The sequence below is a fragment of the Triturus cristatus genome, chromosome 12 (genome assembly GCF_964204655.1).
Source record: "Triturus cristatus chromosome 12, aTriCri1.1, whole genome shotgun sequence".
Lineage (NCBI taxonomy): Eukaryota > Metazoa > Chordata > Amphibia > Caudata > Salamandridae > Triturus > Triturus cristatus.
The window spans coordinates 643,879,265-643,901,991 of record NC_140595.1 but is presented as its reverse complement, the minus strand read 5'-3'; the positions used below and the strand labels follow the sequence as shown (position 1 = coordinate 643,901,991).

Here is a 22,727-nt window from a genome sequence, read left to right as displayed (position 1 = left end):
CCATGCCAGTGCAGCTGATGCCTACTAGGCCGTGTTGGCATGCAGGTATTCACTTTTTAGGGGCCCTTCACCGACAACCCAGGCCCTGAGTCCAGGCACCGCCTCCCTTTTAATGTTTAGATCTCGGGAGGGGTCCTTGCAGGGCAGATACCAAATGCCATCCATGTCCGTGTGCACCACAGGAGCCTCCAGCTACCTAGACCAGGGGAGAGGAGCTCTATCCTGGCAATGAGGAACTCAGAGTCAGAGGGAAACTGGACAAACCTGTTCTGACCAGCCTCTCGTCCTGCTTTAATCATGGGCCACAATAACTGCGTCACCTTTTCAGGCCGGGCATGTTCTCCTCGAGAAGCAGCAAAGTCCTGAGCAGGCCTTCAAGTCTGCCCACTCGATCCACACCACAATATAAACTAATGTAAGTAATAAAAAACGTTGTAATGTTGTACTGTCATGATTGGGCAAAACGTTTTAAATGTACAGAGAGGCGCGTGCTGGGCTGGCAGACGGCATAATTAAGACCAATAGGTGAAAAGCAGGTAAAGGCGAGGTTGGTGTGATTCAAGAGTAAGGGGCGGGGAGAAGGGCAAAGAAAGAAAGTTCAGAGGAAGTGCAGAAGCGAGAAAAGTGGGGTAAGGGCGGTGGGTGGTGACTCGATAGAAGCATGCATTGGCCCAATTATTTTGAAAGGAACTCGTATTGTTGTTGCCAATGGGCTCTCAATAAATGAATATAAATGATTCAGAGAGAGGGCAGTGAGAAATATAAATCCTATTTAAAGTAAAGATTAATAGAGAGGAAATATGAAACTAGCTGAGAGATGCTAGGGGCAGTAAAGGGGGGGATTTGTGGTGGGAAATGTGCAAAGAATACGAAGGAATGGTTTTAGGAGCACGTTCAAATAAGTGTTGTGACAGCTACCACATGAAATCCCTAAAAAGACACACAGGTGAAAAAGAGATACTGAATGAGGACCAATAAACCACCAAATCCTTTGTAACAGACGCCCTGTACTTCAGGCCTGTTCGCCTCTTCAGTTTGAATTGAATCTATCTAACTCGTGACCTGGCTGAACATCACCTTACCAATCAGCAAGTGATGAGTGACCCTGACCTTGCGCTTTTCACTCTTTGGTTCAGGGACAAGCAAAGAGTCATCTGATGAGGCTTGTCAGGCAGGGCTTTAAGTGGGATGAAAAAACAGGTCTCTCAAAGGGGCGTGGCTGATGTAATTAATTGTGTGGTTTAAAAACAGGAAAGCTAAACATCTGTGCTTAGCATAGTGTGCAGCCCAACTGTTATTTTGCTGGTTCTGTCATTGTATTCAGATATATAGTGCAACGCGTTACATTACACCTACCTATAACAAGCTAGTGGCTTTGTCAATTGAAAAATGCATTGTTTTGGCCTTTCTTTTTCCACATTTTTCTTGGGGGGACACCCCCCCCCCCCCAACGCCCTTAGCAGTGGTCTGCTCGCTCGGTACGCTTGCTCGTTATGCACCTTATGGGGGCTGGTCTGCCAAAATTTGCCAGGGCTGCTTTCAGTTCCCAGTCCGGCCCTGGGGCTACGACCATAAGGACGCTGCGCGCAGGCCCTGTGTTGAACAGACTGCGTGAGCAGAGGGACGCTCAGCCGCGAGAGAACCGTATTTATTACAAACCAGCAAGATGACGTCTGCACTGCAGCTGGTAAACGTAAAGGAATGCACTGCGGAATACTGGAGAAATAATTTTTGACCTATAGTTAATATTTTCCTTGCAATTTTAAGAAGCCTTTTTCGGGAACAAGTCTTTAATTTGTGACCAAAAAACCCCAAATCCAAAAACGTTATCGTGAAAGATAAGTGAAATAAATAAACGTGTAAAGGCAAGTGAATAGCACCTTGTTTTTTTTTTTATAACAGTTAAGAGCACCAAGCACTTCCTAAATTAAAAAAACAAAACAATTACGTCGCCGTGTCCTAACGTTAATACATCAAAGAGCACATATTGACGTTAGTCGAATAATACACACAAAAAAAACTACTTGTGTCCCACCATCTAAAGCAAACACAAACCGGACCACGTAACAATCCTCAGGGTCCCGAGGCTTCGCTATACAGTCCATCTTGGCATGTGCGAGCTGTGCCCTGGCCCAGGGCGCCAATCTCCTGGGTGAGGGGCGCACGGAGCTGCGTGCACTAAGGTTATGAAGACAGCAGCACCCCACTCACCGAGCTCCAGCCCTGCCCGTGTCCCTGCGTTCTCGTTTCTCTGTCCGATTTCCGGTTTAAAGTGGGCCTTCATTATCGTACCAGAGGGGGAGGTCTTTAACACCCCATTCTCCCCCTTCCTTGCCCGCCCGCCACCCTCTCACCCTGCTTACACTCCAACAACACTCTTCAGCGTGAGGCAGGTAAGCTATGGGTGATTTAGGTGAGCTGGGGGAAGGGCAGAGATGTTTTTGTTCAGGGGCCATTCACTGCTCAGCCAAGACCCCTGGCAGCTTCATTTTATTGACTGTTTGACGCACAATTGCAATCCAATATACCCTTGTAGGGTCGGGTCTTGGAAATTAGGTAACAGTGCCAACAAGTGATTCATTCAAATAAAAACATTTTGACTTATGAATAGATTAATCATTTTAGGAGGCCAGAACATGGCATGGGAACTCATTTCAAAGTTGTGTATCTAATTTTTTCAAAAGAGAGAAAATACATTTTAAAGCAGGTGTACGGTCTTATTCTCAAATTTATATTATGACACCAAGAAAATTACAATTAAATAGAGGTTCACAAAGCATTCTCCACATACATTACCAATAAGCACTGCAATCCTTTATGTTACTAGGTTATATGTCTACGTATGTTAAAACACACTTCAAAAATATAGTACTAAGACCTGTCTCTCACAAAGGAACTACACTTGAAGCATCAATTAAACAGTCACTAAAAAGAAAGTGGAGTTAGGCATCGACGTTTCGGTCTCGATTGTTAAGCATCTGTGGGACAATCTTCAGGACTGTGTGAAAATTAGAGACCCACTGATTGGTGAGCCAGATGGTGACTCTGTTCTATTAATTGTCCTTTTATTGAAGAATCAAACAAAATGTAAATACCACGTAATTATGTTGTCCTCTATCTACTTATGAGGATGGTTCAATACTTGGGAATGTCTTGTTATAGAAGCCGCGGCATGAACCGTCAGTCTCCGGCAGCGTTCAACAAACCTTTGTTTCACCAATCAGGGAGTCTCTAATCTTCAGCCCAGCTAAGAACCAGGTACAACCCAACAACCCCCCCCCCCCCCCCAAATTCCTTATACAACAAGCATTTGCAATGCAATAGGTCTCGCATTTATAAGAGTTTGAGCTATTGGCATTGTAAAATTACAATGCCTTTTATTTAGGTTTTGGTTTTAAAACAAATAAAAGGCATTGTCATTTACAATGTCAGTAGCATAAACTCGCATAAAAGCAGTGTGTGGAGTGCAGCAGTGTGCGGCGTGCAGCAGTGTGTGGCGTGCAGCAGTGTGCGGCGTGCAGCAGTGTGCAGCATGCAGCAGTGTGCGGCGTGCAGCAGTGTGCGGCGTGCAGCAGTGTGCGGCGTGCAGCAGTGTGAGGCGTGCAGCAGTGTGAGGCGTGCAGCACTGTGCGGCGTGCAGCAGTTTGAGGCGTGCAGCAGTGTGCGGCGTGCAGCAGTGTGCGGCGTGCAGCAGTGTGCGGCGTGCAGCAGTGTGCGGCGTGCAGCAGTGTGCGGCGTGCAGCAGTGTGCGGCGTGCAGCAGTGTGCGGCGTGCAGCAGTGTGCGGCGTGCAGCAGTGTGCGGAGTGCAGCAGTGTGAGGCGTGCAGCAGTGTGCGGCGTGCAGCAGTGTGCGGCGTGCAGCAGTGTGCGGCGTGCAGCAGTGTGCGGCGTGCAGCAGTGTGCGGCGTGCAGCAGTGTGCGGCGTGCAGCAGTGTGTAATGCAGCAGTGTGTAATGCAGCAGTGTGTAATGCAGCAGTGTGTAATGCAGCAGTGTGTAGTGTGGTAGTGTGTGGCGTGTGGTAGTGTGTGGCGTGTGGTAGAGTGCGGCGTGCAGCAGTGTGTTGCGTGCAGCAGTGTGTGGCGTGCAGCAGTGTGTGGCGTGCAGCAGTGTGTGGCGTGCAGCAGTGTGTGGCGTGGTTTGTAAACAAGAAAAGCGGACCTCAAAGGAAGGGTGGGAGGGAACGAGCATATGGGGTGTGAGTTATAACGAAAGTTGATTGTTGTAAGAGGGGATGCAGGAAGTGAGGCCGAGCGCGCACTGGCGAAAGCAGTCTGCTGCTTTCAAGTCCGATGCCAGCTTCGCGCTTGAATGCCTCACATGCACTGGCCATAAACCGCATTCCTAAAGTCTTGTGCCCCTTACTAAATCTCTCTGAATGCGTAAGGCGGCGCACGCGCAGGAAGTAGCTGGTGGCAAATGGAATGCGCGTGGTTGTGCGCGTAACCGCCACCCGATCCGCCTGGGAAGCCTTTGGGAGCATTTTCTGAAGCCCCTACATAAGTCTCGCTGAGCGATTGCTTACGCGATAGCCAGGCGAGACCTAATAAAAAGGATAGCATTGTATTGTCCTAAATAACATACAACAATGAAACAACAAAAGACACTATAAAATGAAGGTGGAAAACTAAATTAAGGAACACAAATCCCATCCTCGTTGCCACTGAAAAGACCGAAAACAGTTGGCGGGAAACTGAGTCTGCAACCATCAAGGCCATTATTTCAAAATCGGGTCATAGCAAACTTTTTCCTAGGGGAACATGAAAAAAGATGGGACCAAAATCAAAACTGAAAATGCATGAACAGTAGGTAACAGGCCAATGTTTCAGACAGTCTAGAGTTAGGCAGGACCTGAAAAGCTTGCAGCATGAAAAGCACCATAAATGGCTGGTACATGCCACGTAGAACTTCAACGCGTGTTCATGCAACCTTTCCAGACAGCATTCCTATCCCCTACTGGGTCACAGGTGTGCTCTATGCACGACCACCGAGGTGTGTACGGCGAGTGTTTTGAACACTCCCCCCGCCCAGATCTCCCAAGGTAAGTACCGTGCCAGATCAGGGCTCTGTACACAGAATAGAGTGGTGAAGTTAAGAGGTGTGTTCAGGAGCTGTTTACTGGCATGACACATTTAGAAGGTGTGAATGACATCTTTCCAACACAGCTACAGGTTATAGGAGGTGCAGGACCCTAGGGCTGCTGAAAGTATGAGGGAAACTGACAAAATGGCCCTCATACTCATTCTGAGATAAAATAATGCTTCCATCTGGAAAGATGCAGCGTTCGGGCCATAAATCTACATACATCATTAGAGGTGTCCCAGGGCACAGAAGGCACCAGCGACTATGTCTCTGCCACCCTACTTGGTGGTTAGGCATAGTGGCTTGTAAACAATTTTTAAAGCCTTGCTAAGCTTGGGCAAGCACCACAAGATGGAGTGCTGAAACTTTTCAACCATTCACCACGAATCAAGAGATTTGGGTTTAATCCATCGTTCTTTTGCTCACAATGCCACCCAAGTTTGGATCCAGCCATATGCAAATCAGTCTTGACCCTGATCCTCATGGGATCAGTCCAGCCCGAACTGCCAGGCCAGGCGCCCCCGTCATTCTTCCTCCACTCTGGCCCTTGCGGAGCTACATTGGCTCCCCATAACACAGAGGATTTATTTTAAGTCCCTCTGTGTTGTGTTCAAGGCACTGCATGGAATGGATCCCCTACCTTTGCAGATTAAATTTCGCTGGTATATACCCTCTTGTTGCCTTCGATCCTCCACGGCCTGCCGGGTGGGAGTACCTCGAATTAGAAGAGCTAGGTTTGGGGGACAAGCTTTTAGTGTCGCAGCTGCGAGACTATGGAATGCTTTGCCCCTGGAGTTGCGCCAGATAAAAGACCTTCTGGTCTTTCGTAAACAACTTAAAAACTGGCTTTTTCCAAAAATTTTATATTTTTCCATCTGAGTCCTCTATTCTTCCCCCTGGGGCTGCACCAGCTGAATGACCTTAGGGTCTCTAGTTTACTTTTAAAACTTGGCTCTCTCCTAAAATTTAATATCTCTATATTTGTCTCTAATTCCCTGCTTTTCCCTCTTTTAGCGCCAGGATGCTCGTCGAGTTGCAGTGCGCTTTATAAGATTCTATTACATTATATTACATTACGTGGATCCCTTGCTCTCCATGCCACTGGAGTCAAGCTAGCCTGGCTGATGAGTGGTGATACCCCGAAACCAGCCCCAGGATGGCTGTTTCCGGTACAGGGAGGGCCAGGCAGTTTGGGCTGGACTGTTCCCATGGGGAGCAGGGTCAAGACTGATTTGCATATCTCTGGGTTTAAACTAGAATGGCATGGGGAGCAAATAAAACGATGGATTCAGACCCAGATCGCTGTACTGGAGTAAATGTTGAACATTGTTCAGCATTCAGTCCATCAATTGTTCTTTTTGGATTTCCTAAGCTTGGCCAGCACATCATTCAGAGTCCTTGAAGACCAATCCTATGGCCTTCAGCAACACACCCCTTGCCACCCTTCACACGCCAGACATTTGAAATATGGGGGAGCAAGCCTTCGGGTTTTAACAAGTACCTGGTAGGTCACTTTCAGAATACGTCTTTGGGACAGGCTGGATCATTAAAGTACAATGCCCGCTGAGCCATCCCAAATATACCCCAGAGTTCACTGAAGGCCGCACATTATGGCAGACGCAGTATATCTTAGAGCATTGCACTCTAAATTGGATGGTCACTGTGAAATCTGAGACAGCTATGTACTTTTACTAATTAAAAAGCCAATTAACCTAATTTGAAAAGCGCCAGGTCAAGATCCTAACTGGAACACGGACTACACCCTATTCAGCCTTTAGTTTTTATTACAACGCTTTCAGCCTCCGGCTTTTCGTCCACAGACCTGAGGTGCATAAGCACCATTTATGTGGTATAGCAGGAACTGAGAGGTACCTCGATGTAGCACATTATGAGAAGGAAGGGTGTCCTGCTAGCCCTTTATGACATAATATTAAATGGCAGAATCCACAGAGCTGCTAAATACATGTTTGCCAAGTAGGATCCCTTCCCTTCAGTCTCTCAATTGACAATGTCCTTACGTGGAGATACGAAGAGACACTCAAGCCCAAAATTAGTGAACTTGCCTTAAAATTGTAAATGAATACTTAAGACCGGATTCAGAGATCGGGGTCTGATATCTGAACACAACTTAAAACACAGAGCAGAATCCACCGACTGAATTCCCTTCAAAACAATATCATAGAGAAAAGTCAGCCAGTGGGCTTAACTTCAAATTTAGAGCTTCCTCTAGAGACTGGATGATTTTCTCATCATGCAAAACCCTAAATGGTACCCTTGGCAGCAAGGCCACTGGTAGAAGGAGCGACAAGACTCAAGTCGGAGAAAAATCAGCGTTTAAAGATGTTGGGATCAATGGCGCAGTTATGGGTTGGGGAAATTGCAACGTAGACTCTTGTGCAGAGGACAGCACATGGTTAGTCGGAGTCAGGTACTGACAACAAACCTCTGAGGAGCAGGGACCCTGAGCTTATGTTGTGGTATGAATTGTATTTTTCTTTGGGTGCCTGATGTGGCGGAAACAGCTGCTCCAAAGAGCAGCAGAGTGCTGTACAGTAAACCTTTTAGTGCAAAAGGGTTAATCAGATAGAAGGTACTGCACTAGGAACAGTACAGTGTGATGTTCAACAACACCATGATTACAGAAACCAGATGTGTTGGGGAGGTGGCCCCTTGTAATTAACTGTACTAGACAACCCAGTGTTTTTCTTTCACACATTTCTATGACGCAGCACAAAATATTTAAAGATTTTTTTCAGATTAGGTAAAATAATAGTTCTTTTAGAATCCCATGAAATTAAGGTAAAGTGCTAAATCAAAGATATGATTCCGGTTCTTAGGGTTTCATGGTCAGTAATTCGTCCACAACACACCCCATGATTGTTTTAGAGGGTAAGTACTTGGTATTGAAAGTACCAAACAATGGGTTAGGGTAAAACCCAAACCTGCCCATTTAGAGACAAAAAATCATTAACTCACCTCAATGCAAACTCCACAAACCGAATCAGACTCCGGCCAATGGCAGAAGCTTGGAAACCACCTGATAGATAGCCCCTGGACTAGGAAAGCACGGTCATGCCACATAAGAGGCACTCTAGGAAATGAGTGCGGTAATAACCACAGCACACATTTAACAGACTGCTTGTTTGAGGCGCTATGGAGGAAGGGGTATTATTTAAGGCACCGACCGGCAAACAAACAGCTGCTCCTTCAACCCTCAACCCCTCCCCCCAGTAATCTATTGCACCACTGAAGTAGGCTGCCCTGCTCTAGGCATTCCAGACTCCAGATACAGGTGAGTGCATCTCAATGGTGAGAATTATACCTCGGAGGCGCTAGAAGAGTCTCAGGCTGAAGGTAGGTCCCGCACTCTTCACCAGTCCCCTCCCTTCAGCTAAAGGCCTACCCTATATATATGAGAGATTTTGCAAACTCAGGGGACCATCATCACGTTTTAAAGTGGCGGCCCACCCTTTTGTGTTAGGCCACTAGGGACAACAGACATTTAGTCATGTCTCCTCAGTCCTTAAGAGTATTCACTACTTACCTTAAAGATAAGGGTGTAGTTTAAGGTTGCATGCCTCGCTTTTGATGGTGCACTTCGAAGATCTCAAAATAATTTGGGCAAAATGCAAACGCGTTTCGGTGAAAGCCAGAAATACAAGGATCAAATCTCTAAAATGACTTTACAGGACAAGGTTTAAGAACCCCCAGATGGTACTTCATTACAAGGAACTATGTAATCATTTAGAATATACACAGGCTATATGTTACAAGTAATGCACCAGGGGGCAATTGCAGTGTGTAGCCACATCCTACTTGAAGGCATATTTCAGACACCCATTGCCAAAGACTGACCAGTCTTGATTGCAGTAGCCCGCAGTTCATAACTCTCACAAAGGCTAATCTACAAATCACAAACTTTTGCAGATAGGTGATGGTTGGACGTCCTTCAACCACACTCTCCACCTGCCTCTGGAAATACTCCCACTTCCTGGCCATCTCAAGCGCAGGGCAACGGTCAAGACTCGGCTCTTCTCTAACCCGTAAATCACTCACTCGCGGCCTTCTTTTTTTGCAGTGCTTACTCGACTGTTGAAGCAAAAGGCCATACATTGGCATATCCTATTTTCTGAAAGTGAGTTGGAGGTTCATTTTCGATCCAGTGATCACACCCTCCCTTCTTAAATCATTAAAATCAGATTGATGTCATGCGATTTCCAAAAGCAACACTTATTGCTGCAGCCAGGTTACTGAAACAGTCTAATAATGCAAACGAATAACTTCCCTCAAGCACTTTGAGGACAGGAAGAGGTTCGAGTGAGCGGGACATACCTCTTGCTTGGCTTTTGTGGTGTAACCTTGGACTGACTCTCTCGCCACCAAGCTTTCCAGGGCATCCTGCACTGTCCGGATCTTGTCGGACTGGATATCCAGCTGCAGACTGAAGAAAGGCTGCAGAGTGGCAGACTCCTTTGAGCTCTGTTGGTAGACCACAGACCTGTGGGAAGAACAAACTGTGAGAGACAACACTCCTACTGCTTCCAACATTACACGCCCGTCTGATCCATAGCCATTCTTTGGGACCATTTCCAACTACAAGATTGGACTGTCTTGCCCGGAGAGAAAACATCTGACATTAACATCTGCTTTGGCAACACTGGCCCAGAAATCAGTGTTCACAATCTACCGTGACTGATTGTAATATTTGTAGTTGCATGTAGCCTAAAAACACAAGGAGCTGAAATGATGTCCTAACTCTTGAAACACAATTTTAACATAACATATAGAAGAACCAAATGAAAGATTATTTCTGATGGGAAGTCGATGCACAATGAAATATCAATAAGACCAAATTTACAAGAAAAAAGTTGTGAAGCACACGAACACAGATTGGGGGGTACACTCTTGCATACCCAATGTGCGCAGAACACTGGTTCCAGCCCAAAGCACCCCCCCCCCCCTTCGCTTCAAATCTGACTGTGAACTCCTGAAAACCCCTAAAAACTTGCAGCTAGTGTGTTGGACAAGTTACTTACCTTTGGTAACGCCTTATCTGGTAGAGACATGAGCCAGCCGCAGATTTCTTACCTTTGTATTTCGAAGGCGTTACACTGGATCCAGAAGATTTTTCTTCGAGCAATACCCGTGCGTGCAGCTAGGTGGCATCGGTAGACTGTATGAAGTTGTTGGCGTCCGATCGGAAGTGATGTCCGCGTCACCTATGTCGGCACCTCCTCAGCCCGCGGATGTCAGTTACTTTTCACGACTTTCCATGCCAGAAATGCAGAGCCATGAAAAGTATGGACATTGGTGTGTTTTTAAGAAACTAGGGCCCTGAAAGGAAACAGCCCTGACCCTAGAAACCTGTCCGCAGCACGGGGAGTATGGGTGGGTCGATAAGGAACCTGCGGCTAAATCAAGCCTCAAACCACAAAAGGCATTACCGAAGTTAAGTAACGTGTCCAACTGATCGAGACATCTGGCCCCACGTTCCTTACCTTTCAATAGATACCCAAGCAATACCATCCCCGGAGAAGGTACTGCAGAGTATTTTCAAACTAAATCCCGCAGGACTGAGCGGACAAAAAGGCTGTCCCTGCGTACTTGACTATCTAAGGAGTAATGCTTGGTAAACGTATGCAGGGATGTCCATGTTGCCACCTGACAGATGTCAAGGACTGGGACTCCACATTGCAGGGCGTTGGTAGGAGCCTTCGCTCTGGTGGAATGAGCACATAAACCTTCAAAAGGCTGCGTCTTTACCAGAGCGCAACATATCTTGATGCAGAGGACGACACATTGTGAGACGGTTCTCTTCGGCACCACCCAACCCTTCTTCGATCAAACATACCCTACGAAGAGTTGGTCGTTCACCCGGAACTCTTTTGTGCAGTCAAGGTAGAATGAAAACGCTCTTTTTGGGTCCAGACAGTGGAGTCGCTCCACTTCTCTAGATGGATGCGGAAAAAGTAGGCAAGGTGACAGCTTGTCTCACATGAAATAGTGTTACCACATTCAGAAGAAAAGAGGCCTTAGTGCAAAGCACCAACTTGTCAGGGGGGCTTGGACGATAAAGCCTGCAGCTCACTCACCCTCCTGCCAGATGTAATTGCCACTAACAAGGCTGTTTTGATGGTGAGCAGCCAGAGGGGGCATTATGCAGGGTCTGGAAAGGAATGCACATTAGACAAGTGAGAATCACATTAAAGTCCCACTGAGGCATAATGAAAGGGGCAGGTGGGAACATAAGTACAGAGCCTTTTAGGAATCTATGTACAATGGGTGATTTAAATAAGAAGGGTCGGTCTGGCAGCCTCAGGAAGGCATACAAAGCCAAAATATACCCTTTGAAGATGCCCTGAGCAGAGCCCTGCTAGGTAAGGGTGTAGGAGAGTAGGATCTGCACTTATGTTGCCCCCACTTTTTTTCTGATGTTAACACTGGTTTCTGGCTATAGTCTGGCTGGGACCCTGCTAATCAGGGCCCCAGCCTCTCTGTTCTCTCTAAACAACTTGGAGTGCATATTAGATGCACTAGTGATTGGATACTGTGGTACCTTATGAGCCCCTAGTATATGGTACCTTAGGTACCAAGGGCATAGGTACTTCACAGGCCTACCAGGGGCTGAAGCATGCATTATGCCACCCCTGTGAAGCAGACTAAATCTGACACCACAGGCCTGCTACTGCAGCCTGGGTGAGGTAGTGTTAGCACTCCTCACTGAGATATAGGTTCACTATATCTCTACCTGCACACACACATAAACCTATCAGTCACCCCCAAGGCAGGCCCTATCAATCCTGAGGGCAGGGTGCTTGGTTTCCATGTGAGGGGGTGCCTCTGCCTGAGCAGGGCCCCTCTGCAGCTCTCAGGGTCCATTCTGTGTGGCTGTTTGTGGATGCGGTTAAACCATATACTCTTAAGTGCATTATAACCTCGCGGTTAATGCCAACGTTGGAATGGCCGCATCAAAACATGTCGTATTTGGTGTCAAACAACTTGGAATCATACCTCCACACCAGTACCTGGTGTGGGAGTATGATGCCACCCTTCTTGAGGGATAGACATGTACCTACTGTGGAAACACTGTAGAATCCTGAAGAGCCCTGGCATCACAAAATGGATGCCACCAGTCACAGACACTGGGCTGCCCTCCTGCTGCTGACCGAAACTCGCAGTGGAGGAGGCCCAACAATAGGCATCCTGTCACAGGGAGGTGTAACCACCTCCCAGACAGGGTTTAGTGTATTGGGGCTGGGCGTGTGCACTCCTAGAGTGCTTTGAAGTCCTGCACTGGGGGAGCAGTAGGCTCCTCTGTGCATATGCCAGCTCAAACCGGTTCAGGGGCTACCTGCCCCTGCTCTGGCGCGAAACTGGACAAAGGGTAGTGGGTGTAGCCACCCACTCCCCTGACCCTCCCATAGGAGGGGTCAGAGCTAGTCTCTCCCTTCCGTGTAGTATAAGTTAGGGAACCCTTGCCATTGCAAACTAGATATCCCTCGACGACACTCTGAAGAAGAATCCTGGACCTTTGACGTTCCACTACCTCTGGAAGACTGAAGAATCTCCCTTGGAGTCAAGGAGTGACTCCCCTGCTTGGCAGGCACCAAAACTTTGAATCAACGGTCGCAAAATATCCCGCTCCCGCCGGAGTCCGAAGTCCCTGCAGCCCCGGAAGTGGATTTCTTGACTTCTCCAAGGCCATCGTGAGTCGCCAGCGACGCTGAAGCAAGTGGACCCCACGAGTGACTAGGAACTGCAATACCTGGGTACCGGGCACTATTTTCTAGTGCAACCCCTTCACGACTTTCTACAAACTTGTGCATTAGACCACGTGTGGTCCAAGCCTCCAGCAGGATTTCCTCCGAAGGACAGAGGCCTACCTCGTCCCGAGTGACCGTGGGATCCTGATGAGTGAATCCTCTTGAGGCGTCTTCGCGATCCCTTGCCGGTTGGCTTGTGGGTCCCCAGAAGACCTTTCTACAGTTTCAAAGGGCTCCCCTGGTTGCTCCAGGCCTGCCCTGACTTACCCTCCCTGGGTGAGTCCCTCAGACCTTGCTGGTCTGCACCGCTGACTTTTTATCCTTTCCTCAAGACTTGCTGTTACCAAAGCTTGTGGGCTCCAATCTGGTCACCGACACCGCAGTAGGCTGCACACTTCGTGGGATACGCTCAATCCAGCTCCTGGTTGTCGTCGAAGCCTCCTGGACCTCGTGGCTGAAGAGTCAAGACACCCGTGATCACCTGAAATCACCCGACGACTGTGGGCATCCATCTTCCTTGCCCCGGGTCACTGCCAAGTGACTTTGAACACTGTCCCTTCTGCTTTCAGGTCTTCCTTCTTCTGAATCCAGCCTTGGATTCCATCGGACACTTCTCCTGTCTTCACAAGCAGCAAGTCTTCTTTGGCTCCCATTGAAAACGACGCCGCGATCCCGACACCAAAAGACACCTATGCACCCGGCTTCCCTGGGTGAGGTAACTCCAGCACTACGGTGCTCCTGTGTGTGTTGGCTCTAGAACTTCTTACCCTGTAAGTGACTTGCTTGTAGACTCTCCCGAAGTATCCTAAAACTCTAAAATTCCAACCGCGACTTGCTCCATTGAAGTCAATTGGGATCCGCGGCTGTGTTCTCACACTGCATGTGCCTCCCGTGGGTCCTTTACTTACCTGCCTTGGGTGGATTAGTGAGGCCCCAGCGCTTCTGAAGGCCCTAGGCCTTGTCCCTTCTCAAGTCGTCGTTCTTAAGTCTCTTTTTTAGTATATGGTCTGGTACGCCCGTGGGGCCCCAGCCATATTTGTGCTTAACTTGTTGTGAAATGTTGATTTGTGCATATGTTCCTGACTTCTAATCTCATAAAGAAATTAGCAGAGAGTTGTTAGTAATAAATACATATATATTTTATATATATACACACACACCTGTGTGGTGTCCTTTCATTTAGTGATTCAAGAGATTATAAGGTAAAACAAGCTGCTTTACATTCCTGTAAAGACTTAGCCTGAAGGCTGCTCTCCACAGCTACCACTAGGATAGCTTTCTTTAAAAGGTTGTCTTAAACCTATTTACCATACGAGTCGAATTATACTGGTGCAAGGTAGCCACTTTAACTAGTGACCAGCATATTACCAGGCCAACTTCTCACAAAGGGTCAAAATAAAATAAAAATATCAGAAAGGGAAGCAGAAAGTGTCTCAATAGACTTTTCTGTACAATGTATTACAAATTTCTTCCGTCGGCTGGCGTATACCGTCTTGGTGGAGGGATGCCTGGCTGTCAGAATAACATTGCAGACTTCGGGAAGAAGGTCGAAAGCTATCAACTGCTGCTGCTCTATCTTCACACAAAAAGGAGCAGAGTTGACCGGTTAGGGTAGAGGACCCTGTCCTGCTGCAGTGACAGAAGATCTTCCTTAATGGGCAGCCTGATTGGAGGATCGATGCTCATTTGCAGAAGCTCGGGCTATCAGACTCTCTGTGCCCAGTCCAGAGCCAAAAGGATGACTTGGGGCCACTTGTTCCTGATCTTGAGAACTATGGGTAGAAGTGGTATGGGTGTAAAGGCATACAGAGACCGGAGCCCCACTCAAGATGAAAAGCGTCTCCGGGCGAGAGCCACCTTGGAAAACTCCAGTGCGCAAAACTGCAGACATTGTGAATTCACTGCAACAGAAAACAGATCTAACCAAGGCTCTCCCCATTGCTTACCTTGGACCACCTCTGGATGGAGAAGCCACTCGTGATTCGCTAAGCATCAACAACTTAGTTTGTCCGTCCTGGTGTTCAGGAAACCTGCCAGGTGTTGAACCACCAGGGATATGCCCAGCTGTACCAGACGCAGGCCCTCTTGACAAAGTCCGCGACCCCCCTCCGCATTGTTTGTTACAGTACCACATGGCGCCGGTGTTTTCAGTGAACACTTGAACTAGCCTTCCTTTGATGGCAGGTAGAAAGGCTTTCAATGCCAGCTGGATCGCTTGGAGCTCCTGCATGTTTATTTGGAGTCTGGATTCCATCGGAGAACAGAGTCTTCTGATATCCACCTCTCCCAGATGGCCGCCCCATACCAGAAGTGACGCATCGGTCTCTACTGTGAGATCTGGTTAGGGACGGGAGAGGTGTCTTCCACTGACCCAATCACGGTTCACCAGCCACCACTGAAGGTCTTGTGCAGTTCCCTCTGAGATGCGGACCATGTCATAGAGATTCCCCTTATGCTGCACACACTGGTACTTCAGGTCCCACTGCAGAGCCTGCATATGCCATCTGGAATGTGTCACTAGCAAGATGCAGGAGGCCAAGAAGCCCAGCAGACAATCATTCTCACTGAAATCCCAGATAGAGGCTGAAACATTAGTATCATAGCCTGAATATCCTAAACTCGCCGCTCAGGAGGATAAGCCCAAAACTGCACTGTGTCCAGAACGGATCAGATTAAAGGGAGTGTTTGAGAGGGAGATGAGCTGAAACCACCCCTGTCACATTGGTGAATACCAGAGGGGCACTGGTAAGGCCAAAAGGGAGCAAGTTGACTGAAAATGCTTATGGCCTACTGTAAACCACAGGTAGCGCCGGTGGGCATGCAGGACGGGAATGTGAAAATAGGTGTCCTGCAAGTCCAACAATACTATCCAATCTCCAGGGTCCAGGGCAGACAGGGCCTAAGCTAATGTAAGAATCATTTTTTCCTTTTTGAGGAAGTAGTTGGTCTCGTAAGTCTAGGACAGGACAAAGGCCCTTGTCCATTTTTGGACCAAGAAAGTGGAGAAAACAACCACCAAAGCCCAATTCTGGAGCTGGAACCCGCTCTTTGGTTCCCTTGGTCAAGAGTCACAAATTGCTCCTGGAGCAAAAATCTAATGATCCTCTGTCAACCGGTCATAGGAGGGAGGCATGAAGGGAGCAGTGGTCTCCAAGGGGAGCGAGCAGCCCCTTTGGCCTATCTGGAGAACCCATCTGTCCGATGTAACGGATTGCAAGTGGTGGAGGTGATGGTTGATCCTGCCACCAACTGGACGCCCATGGCCTGGAAGGACGAGACTACGAGAGTTTGGAGCCTGATGCTGCCAGTGGCGGTGGTGGCTAGACCGGACCTCTGGAAGCCCAACCCACGTAATCAGACAAACGTGCCCTAAGCCGCACAGGGATTTTGGAACGTGTGCAGCTCGGTGGCTGGGATATGGCTGGAGCAGATGAAAACCCCTTCCGTGGCCACAAAAGGCAAACTGGGGACGTGCGGAATCTGAGAAGCCCAAGTACTTGGCTGTGGTCCATGAGTCTTTAAAGCACTCCAGCGTCGTGTCTGTCTGGTCTCTGAAGAGACGGATGCCATTAAAGGGCATGTCCATAAGACAGGCTTGGACATCCAAAAGCCAGATGTTCTTAGCCAGGCATAGTGTCTAATAGTCACTGTTGATGAAATCGCTCTGCTCAGCGAGTCGGTTGTGTCTAAACCACACCTAATGTCTAACTTTGCTGCCTCTCTCCCATCTGATACTGCTTGGGAAAGGACGTCCTAGGACTCCTCCGGAACCTGTGGCAGCACTTGTGCAACCGTTTTCCCACAGAGTGTGGGAATAACGGCCCAATAAGCATGCACTGCTCACCAACCGCAATGCAAGGCAGGCAGAAGAAAAAAAATTCTTACCCTAACAATCCAGCCACTTGGATTCCTTGTCTGAGGAAGTGGAAGGGAACGTGCCATGAGACGTAGAAGCTTGGACGACCAAGCTCTCCAGGATGGGGTGGGTAGTGAGGAAGTTTTGGTTGCCCCGGGTAGGGTGGCGGGAAAAATGGTCCTATTCACAGAAGCCCCTGTGCTAGGCTTGGACCATGTTCGCAGTAGGACGTCCGTGAGGGCCTCATTAAATGGGAGTAAAGGTTCAGAGGAGGAAACTCCCGGTTGCTGAACCTCAGTGAAGGTTAGTCTAGACTACCACTGAAGGAAGCTGAAGGCCAAGGACCTCAGCTGCCCTTTGCACCACCGTTGCATGGTAGGTGGAGAAAGCATGCCGGTATCTAGAGAAGTATCCAATCTGCTGGCCTCACCCAATTCCCTGTACCAGTCCATTTCCTCGGCTGGTCTTCTAGATGGTCCAGCGACCCCTCCCTATCTTCTACCACTCCTAACCCTTCAGTATGAGGCTCAGAGAGTGACCTAGGACCCGTACCTGTTGGCAGCTGGATTCGGCATCAGTCGACGAGGTACCAGTTCTGGGTAGTCTGGAATCAGACTGTGGTTGACGCTGCTGGTGGGTGCCAGCTGCGTCGGGAGCTTTGGTGTCAGGGAATGTCGCAGTGGCATGACTGGCTCCGGGTAGGAACCATGGGGATGGGAGCATCGCTGCCTCCAAAAGACACAAATAGTGGGTCATTAGAACACAGGACCCTGGCCAAGAGAAAGGCACACGGATGCCCAGATTTTGGGAGTAGGGGGAAAAATGTGAGAAAACCAATCTCCTCCTTCAGATGGAGCAAGACAGTATGTTTGGAATAATCCTCAAGAATATCTTGTGCTGTTATATAAAAAATAAAAGGCTTGCAAGGGCTAAGATAAAGCCACTAACTTAAACATCTGGTCAATGTATTGTTCCGCCAAGAAAAATGCCTTTCATGTAAGAACTCCTAGGCCATATTAGGCAAGCAGCTCCAAATACGTATCAGCTAACTTAAGTCCAGTTGCTTCTCGCAGGAGAATATTAGGCATATGATCAAAGGGTACAGATCCGTAAGTCCCATCTAATGTTTAACTGCCTCATTGGGGAGAGGAGGGGGGGAGGGGGTGAAGGCTCGCCAAACTTGTTCTAGTAGACATATATGGCTGGGAGTCCAGTCTGTTACTCAGTTAAGAGAGAATAAGATGCCCTATAAGCAGACAAGTGATTATTTTCTTCTCTAGCGCACATTGGCAACATTTTAGCAGTTTTGTTCCGTAAGGTGCATCGAATTTCTGGAAACCAACAGATCCTTCAGGCTCTTGTGATGTGTGTAGCTAAGGGAAAATCTTCAGGAAACAAGGACTCAATCTGAGAAATAGTATGAAGGGCAATCCTTCCTTTGCGGGTGGGGGTGGAGGGATGAATGTGTATGTTTTGACCATTAAAGATAATGGGGTAAACCAGTAACCCTCAAAACCTGGGTGTATATGTAAAACAAAAACAGTGGTTCTGTCGGGAGTCACGTAAGCTTAGTTTCTAATGTACTTAATACAAGTCATAAATGTTTCACTAATCATCCAATGAAGGGAACTAAGCACACACAACAATGAAAGAAGTTCAGAAAATGAATTCCTTTTTACTCTTTGTATCCATCAAGAAAATATATATACACGGCTGTCCAAAGAAAATAATAAAGCATATGGACTGTGAAGCAATTAGTGACTGATCGTGTTTAGTGACATGGCGCTGTACAAAAGTAACATATATAACACATTTACATAGATGGACGAAATTTTACAAAAAAGTCCAACATCAGATACATAGACCACAATGGAATATAGTATTCCTTATTCTAGTTGTGGGGTTGCGTGGACAAGTTGAACTAGCAACGTCGACGTTTCGACCCTAAGATGTAGTGCAGATTTGTAAGCATCTAAGGCAGGTCTTCATCAGGACAGGAAGGGATATGACAGCCTAGTGACAAGGAAGTGTACTGAATGACTTATTCGTGGAGGTGTCAGCCGACACCCCTCAGGGTCGTCTGTTCTTAGCAATTACTTTTAAATATTTCTAAATTTTCATCACCAGCTGGTGGAATAAGGTTGGGTGCCGCTGCAGCGACATTAGTTGCAAGCTACAGACTGACGAGGACGTCTTTTCCTGATTACTTCAATTCTTGGCGATCGCTGATATCACAATAAGTGCCACCTCTAACTTTTTTTTTAATAACTGCATGATTAATATAACACGTCTATTTTAGATACCACCTAAATAAGGGTACCATTCGTTAAAGTTATGGTGCATAATGCTAACCGTGAATTGTACCAAGAGAGTGAAGTGAGTAAACCAGTTCTCTTTTACCAAGGCTCGAGATTCCTGCCCCAGAGACAATTTCGCAAAAGTTGAAGAAAAATAGTGCACTTTGAAGCACAACTTTCATATAAATTTGTTAAAAAGCCATATGTTCTGAAAGGGCACTCCATAAATATTCAAGTCCTTTCATGGAGCACAAAGACAATGACAGACACTCCCCAGGAGTTGATCCAATTTTTTCAAAATGTGTTATGGGTGAACCCATATGTCAAAAATGACATCCATTGAGCTACACCCAGCATTTTCTGATGGGTGCCAACTTAGGTCAAAAAGTACATTATACCAGAGCCTGAATTTTGGTACTTATACCATTCCTAAACCATGGGCGGCCTTATGAAACATTATCTGTGTATGTCAGGGCCATAATTCTCTCACGGTTGCTCCCCTAACAAATGCCATGGTTGTCCTCCCTCATGACAATAATTACCTTCTATGTGCTAGTGGTAGCATTTGGCAAAGATGACCCCATGCCAAAAACTTCAAGTATGTAAGATCCAGCATTTTTCCAAGGGTGTGCTGTATGCTAAGAAATAGTTCTAGTATGCCAGTACCAGTATTTTATCCTAATGCTAAGAATTAACTCCAACCTGTCAGTTTTATTAATCACTGGTGCCTGTCTAGCTAAGGATTGCCAGTGTCAGTATTTTGCCTCCATAAGACAAGAATTCTCTTCACTATGTCAGGTCAATCAGCAGACTCATAAGTATAATGCAACATCACTCACATTCACTAAAACACATTCTCACTCACTCTAATTCATTTTTACTAAGTCACAATCACTCATTCATTGCCACTCACTCCTGCATCCTATCTTAATCTGACCTCCCTAATTTCCACTCACTTATTATCAATCATTTCCTATGTCTCACTTATTCACACTCAGCCTTACTAAAATGCACTTATTCTGATTTAATCATACTTCTCACTCACTTACACTCTTGCTCAAACTTTTCTCGCTCACTCGCGGTCATTCATTCTCACTCATTGAATCTCGCAACCCTTAACACTCACTCATTCATACTCACTTGCAGTTAGTCTTACTCGGGCTAATTTATTCTTACTGACACTCAATGTCACTCATCACTACCTGTCATGGCCTCTCACTAACACGTTAATACATATAGTCACAAATATATACATATGCTTTCACATAAGTACACTCTCACAAACATGCACATAACATACATTTACAAGCAGTTTTACATACCTACCTCAGCCGCCAGGAAGGTCCCACTCCAGTTAATTGTACTTCATTTGAGCTACATTATGCCTCCAACAGCAGCAGAAAAAACACAGTGCCGGAAGTATCAGCAGCACTATGATCAATAAAAGCATATTTCCCTTCATTAAACTATGCTAATCAAGCAACTGAAAGAAAAGTGAGGGCCAAAAAGATGTGTGTAGCATAAGTCATCAAAAGCGAACTTCATGGCAAAAGACGTGCAGAGGGATAGTACTGGAAGGCCAACTTTAAGAGCACGTTGTTTTCTGAGGCACAGACTTTCTGCAACTTGAGTGGCCACCACTCTTGAATATCAGACACATACTCACCTGTCAGGCATGCTGAAAACAGTGCACGCAAGCCAAGGAAACTAAACCCCCTCCACCCCACCCCCCCGCCTAAAAAAAAAAGACCAACATACTTGTCAGCAGCACAACCATGCAGCCAAAGGATTCTGCACGTTTTACTGAATATGCCAACTCATTTTGATTAACTGTCTCTAGCAAGTATTTCAAATAGCTTGCAAGCAGTCTGTGCCAATTAAAGAAACAGCCTCTCACTGATCCTCATTATTAACAGCGATGTAAATATAACAGGCCTAAAGCTAGGCAGAAACTGCTGCAGAACACACTGCATGGCCCTCACCAACTCCAAGCACTCAGACAGTGGCAAACAGTAAGCTCCCAGCGCTGTCTCCATCTCATGCCCAGGGGACCTGTCAGGTCACCTGTGCATCAGCACTTGAAGATTGGGGGCAATGCAGGAATTGAGCAGCATCTTCCTGACGCCAGAAGACTGATCTGAGGACGGGAAAAACTGCAGGTGGACTGCACGGTCTACAACCTGCAGCTATGTACTGTAACCTCAACTCGGACGGGGGTCATGGGCACTGTCAGGATACAGGCATGTGAGCCAACAGTCAAGACATTGGCCGGAAACAACTCATTTTCAAAGACAGCAAAAATTAGGACATTTAAGCTTTCTCCCTTGAGGACATGTAATTTGTTCTTATTCATCTGATCACTTGTACAAACTGGAGTACGTGTTTGCAGTAATATATATATATACATGCAGGTCGCCTTTCAGCGTATTCTATGTAGACGCCATATGAGGGGGATTCATATCCATGTCCTCAGGCGGTGTCATCACTCCTTCATGGAACACAACAAGCCCTCAAGATACAACATACCTCTCAAGAGAATCTCATTTCAAGAGGGTCTACCATACCAGGAAGATTGATATCCATCTCCTCAGGCTAGGTCATCCACTTCTTCCTGAAAGACCAAGCCCTCAAGATACAACATACCTCTCAAGAGAATCTCATTTGAAGAGGGTCTTCCATATGAGGAGGATTCATATCCATCTCCTCAGGCTAGGTCATCCACTTCTTCCTGAAAGACCAAGCCCTCAAGATACAACATACCTCTCAAGAGAATCTCATTTGAAGAGGGTCTGCCATATGAGGAGGATTCATATCCATCTCCTCAGGCTGTGTCATCCACTCCTTCCTGGATCACACCACGCCCTCATGATACAACATACCTCAAGAAAATCGCATTTCGAGAGGGTCTCAAACCTTGAAAATGTTTTCACCATTCCACCATGCAGAATGTTACCCGTTGATATCAGTGGAGCTAGCAACTTTCCAAATCACATATGCAATAGCTCGATCCCTTCTGTCTTCATGGAGAAAATTATGCTATCCCAATTATATTGGTCAAAGTCCACATCTATGGATTGCCTCATTGTCAAAATAGCCGACAAAAGCTTATTTTTATGTACCCGCAAGTTGAAGTACTGGTAGTACGGGTCAGAGCAGTCTTGCATCATACTCCAGATGGAAAGAGGGAGCACGCAGGAATGGAGCAGCAGGATTGTAGAGCAGAGCACCCCAAGAATGAGGCCAGCGGGTCAGTAAGAATTGTTAGTCTTGGTGACTTGAGGAGCAGGGAAAATAGGGCACATGCTGTACAACTTTAGTGAGGCTGTGATTAGGAAAAGTTGCTCTTTGTAGGGAACCAATGAGACTTAGTTCAGCAGGGCTGTTTACCTGGTGGGTGATTCAACTGCCCAATGAGTGGATGGTTGATTGTGTAAGTGGGAGGGAAGAGCAGGTTCCTGCACTTACGGGACTCTGGGCACCCCAGCACCTTCCCTCACCAATACACACACTCACTCACTTATATTACTCATCCATCCATCCATCTATGGGGTTGATGATCACTTTTTCATCTTTTCATCCATTCATTCACAGATGTATCTATTCATATTCCTGTTTGCATTCATTCAACTATTATTCCATCTAAGAGCTCAGTATTTCATCCATGTATCCATCCCTGATGCTAGTCATCCATTCTTCTATATATGTATATATCCATGGATTGAGTGACTCA

The 22,727-nt window shown here is 46.9% G+C and overlaps 1 protein-coding gene across 2 annotated transcripts in view; it reads right to left on the bottom strand.

Moving 5' to 3' along the window:
• USP10 (ubiquitin specific peptidase 10) overlaps positions 1-22,727 on the bottom strand; it is a 333,623-nt gene that overhangs the window by 54,666 nt on the left and 256,230 nt on the right. For both annotated transcript variants that reach the window (XM_085638327.1, XM_085638328.1), the window contains one exon: positions 9,414-9,579. In XM_085638327.1, coding sequence (XP_085494453.1) covers positions 9,414-9,579 — 166 coding nt within the window. The remainder of the gene's footprint in view (positions 1-9,413; positions 9,580-22,727) is intronic.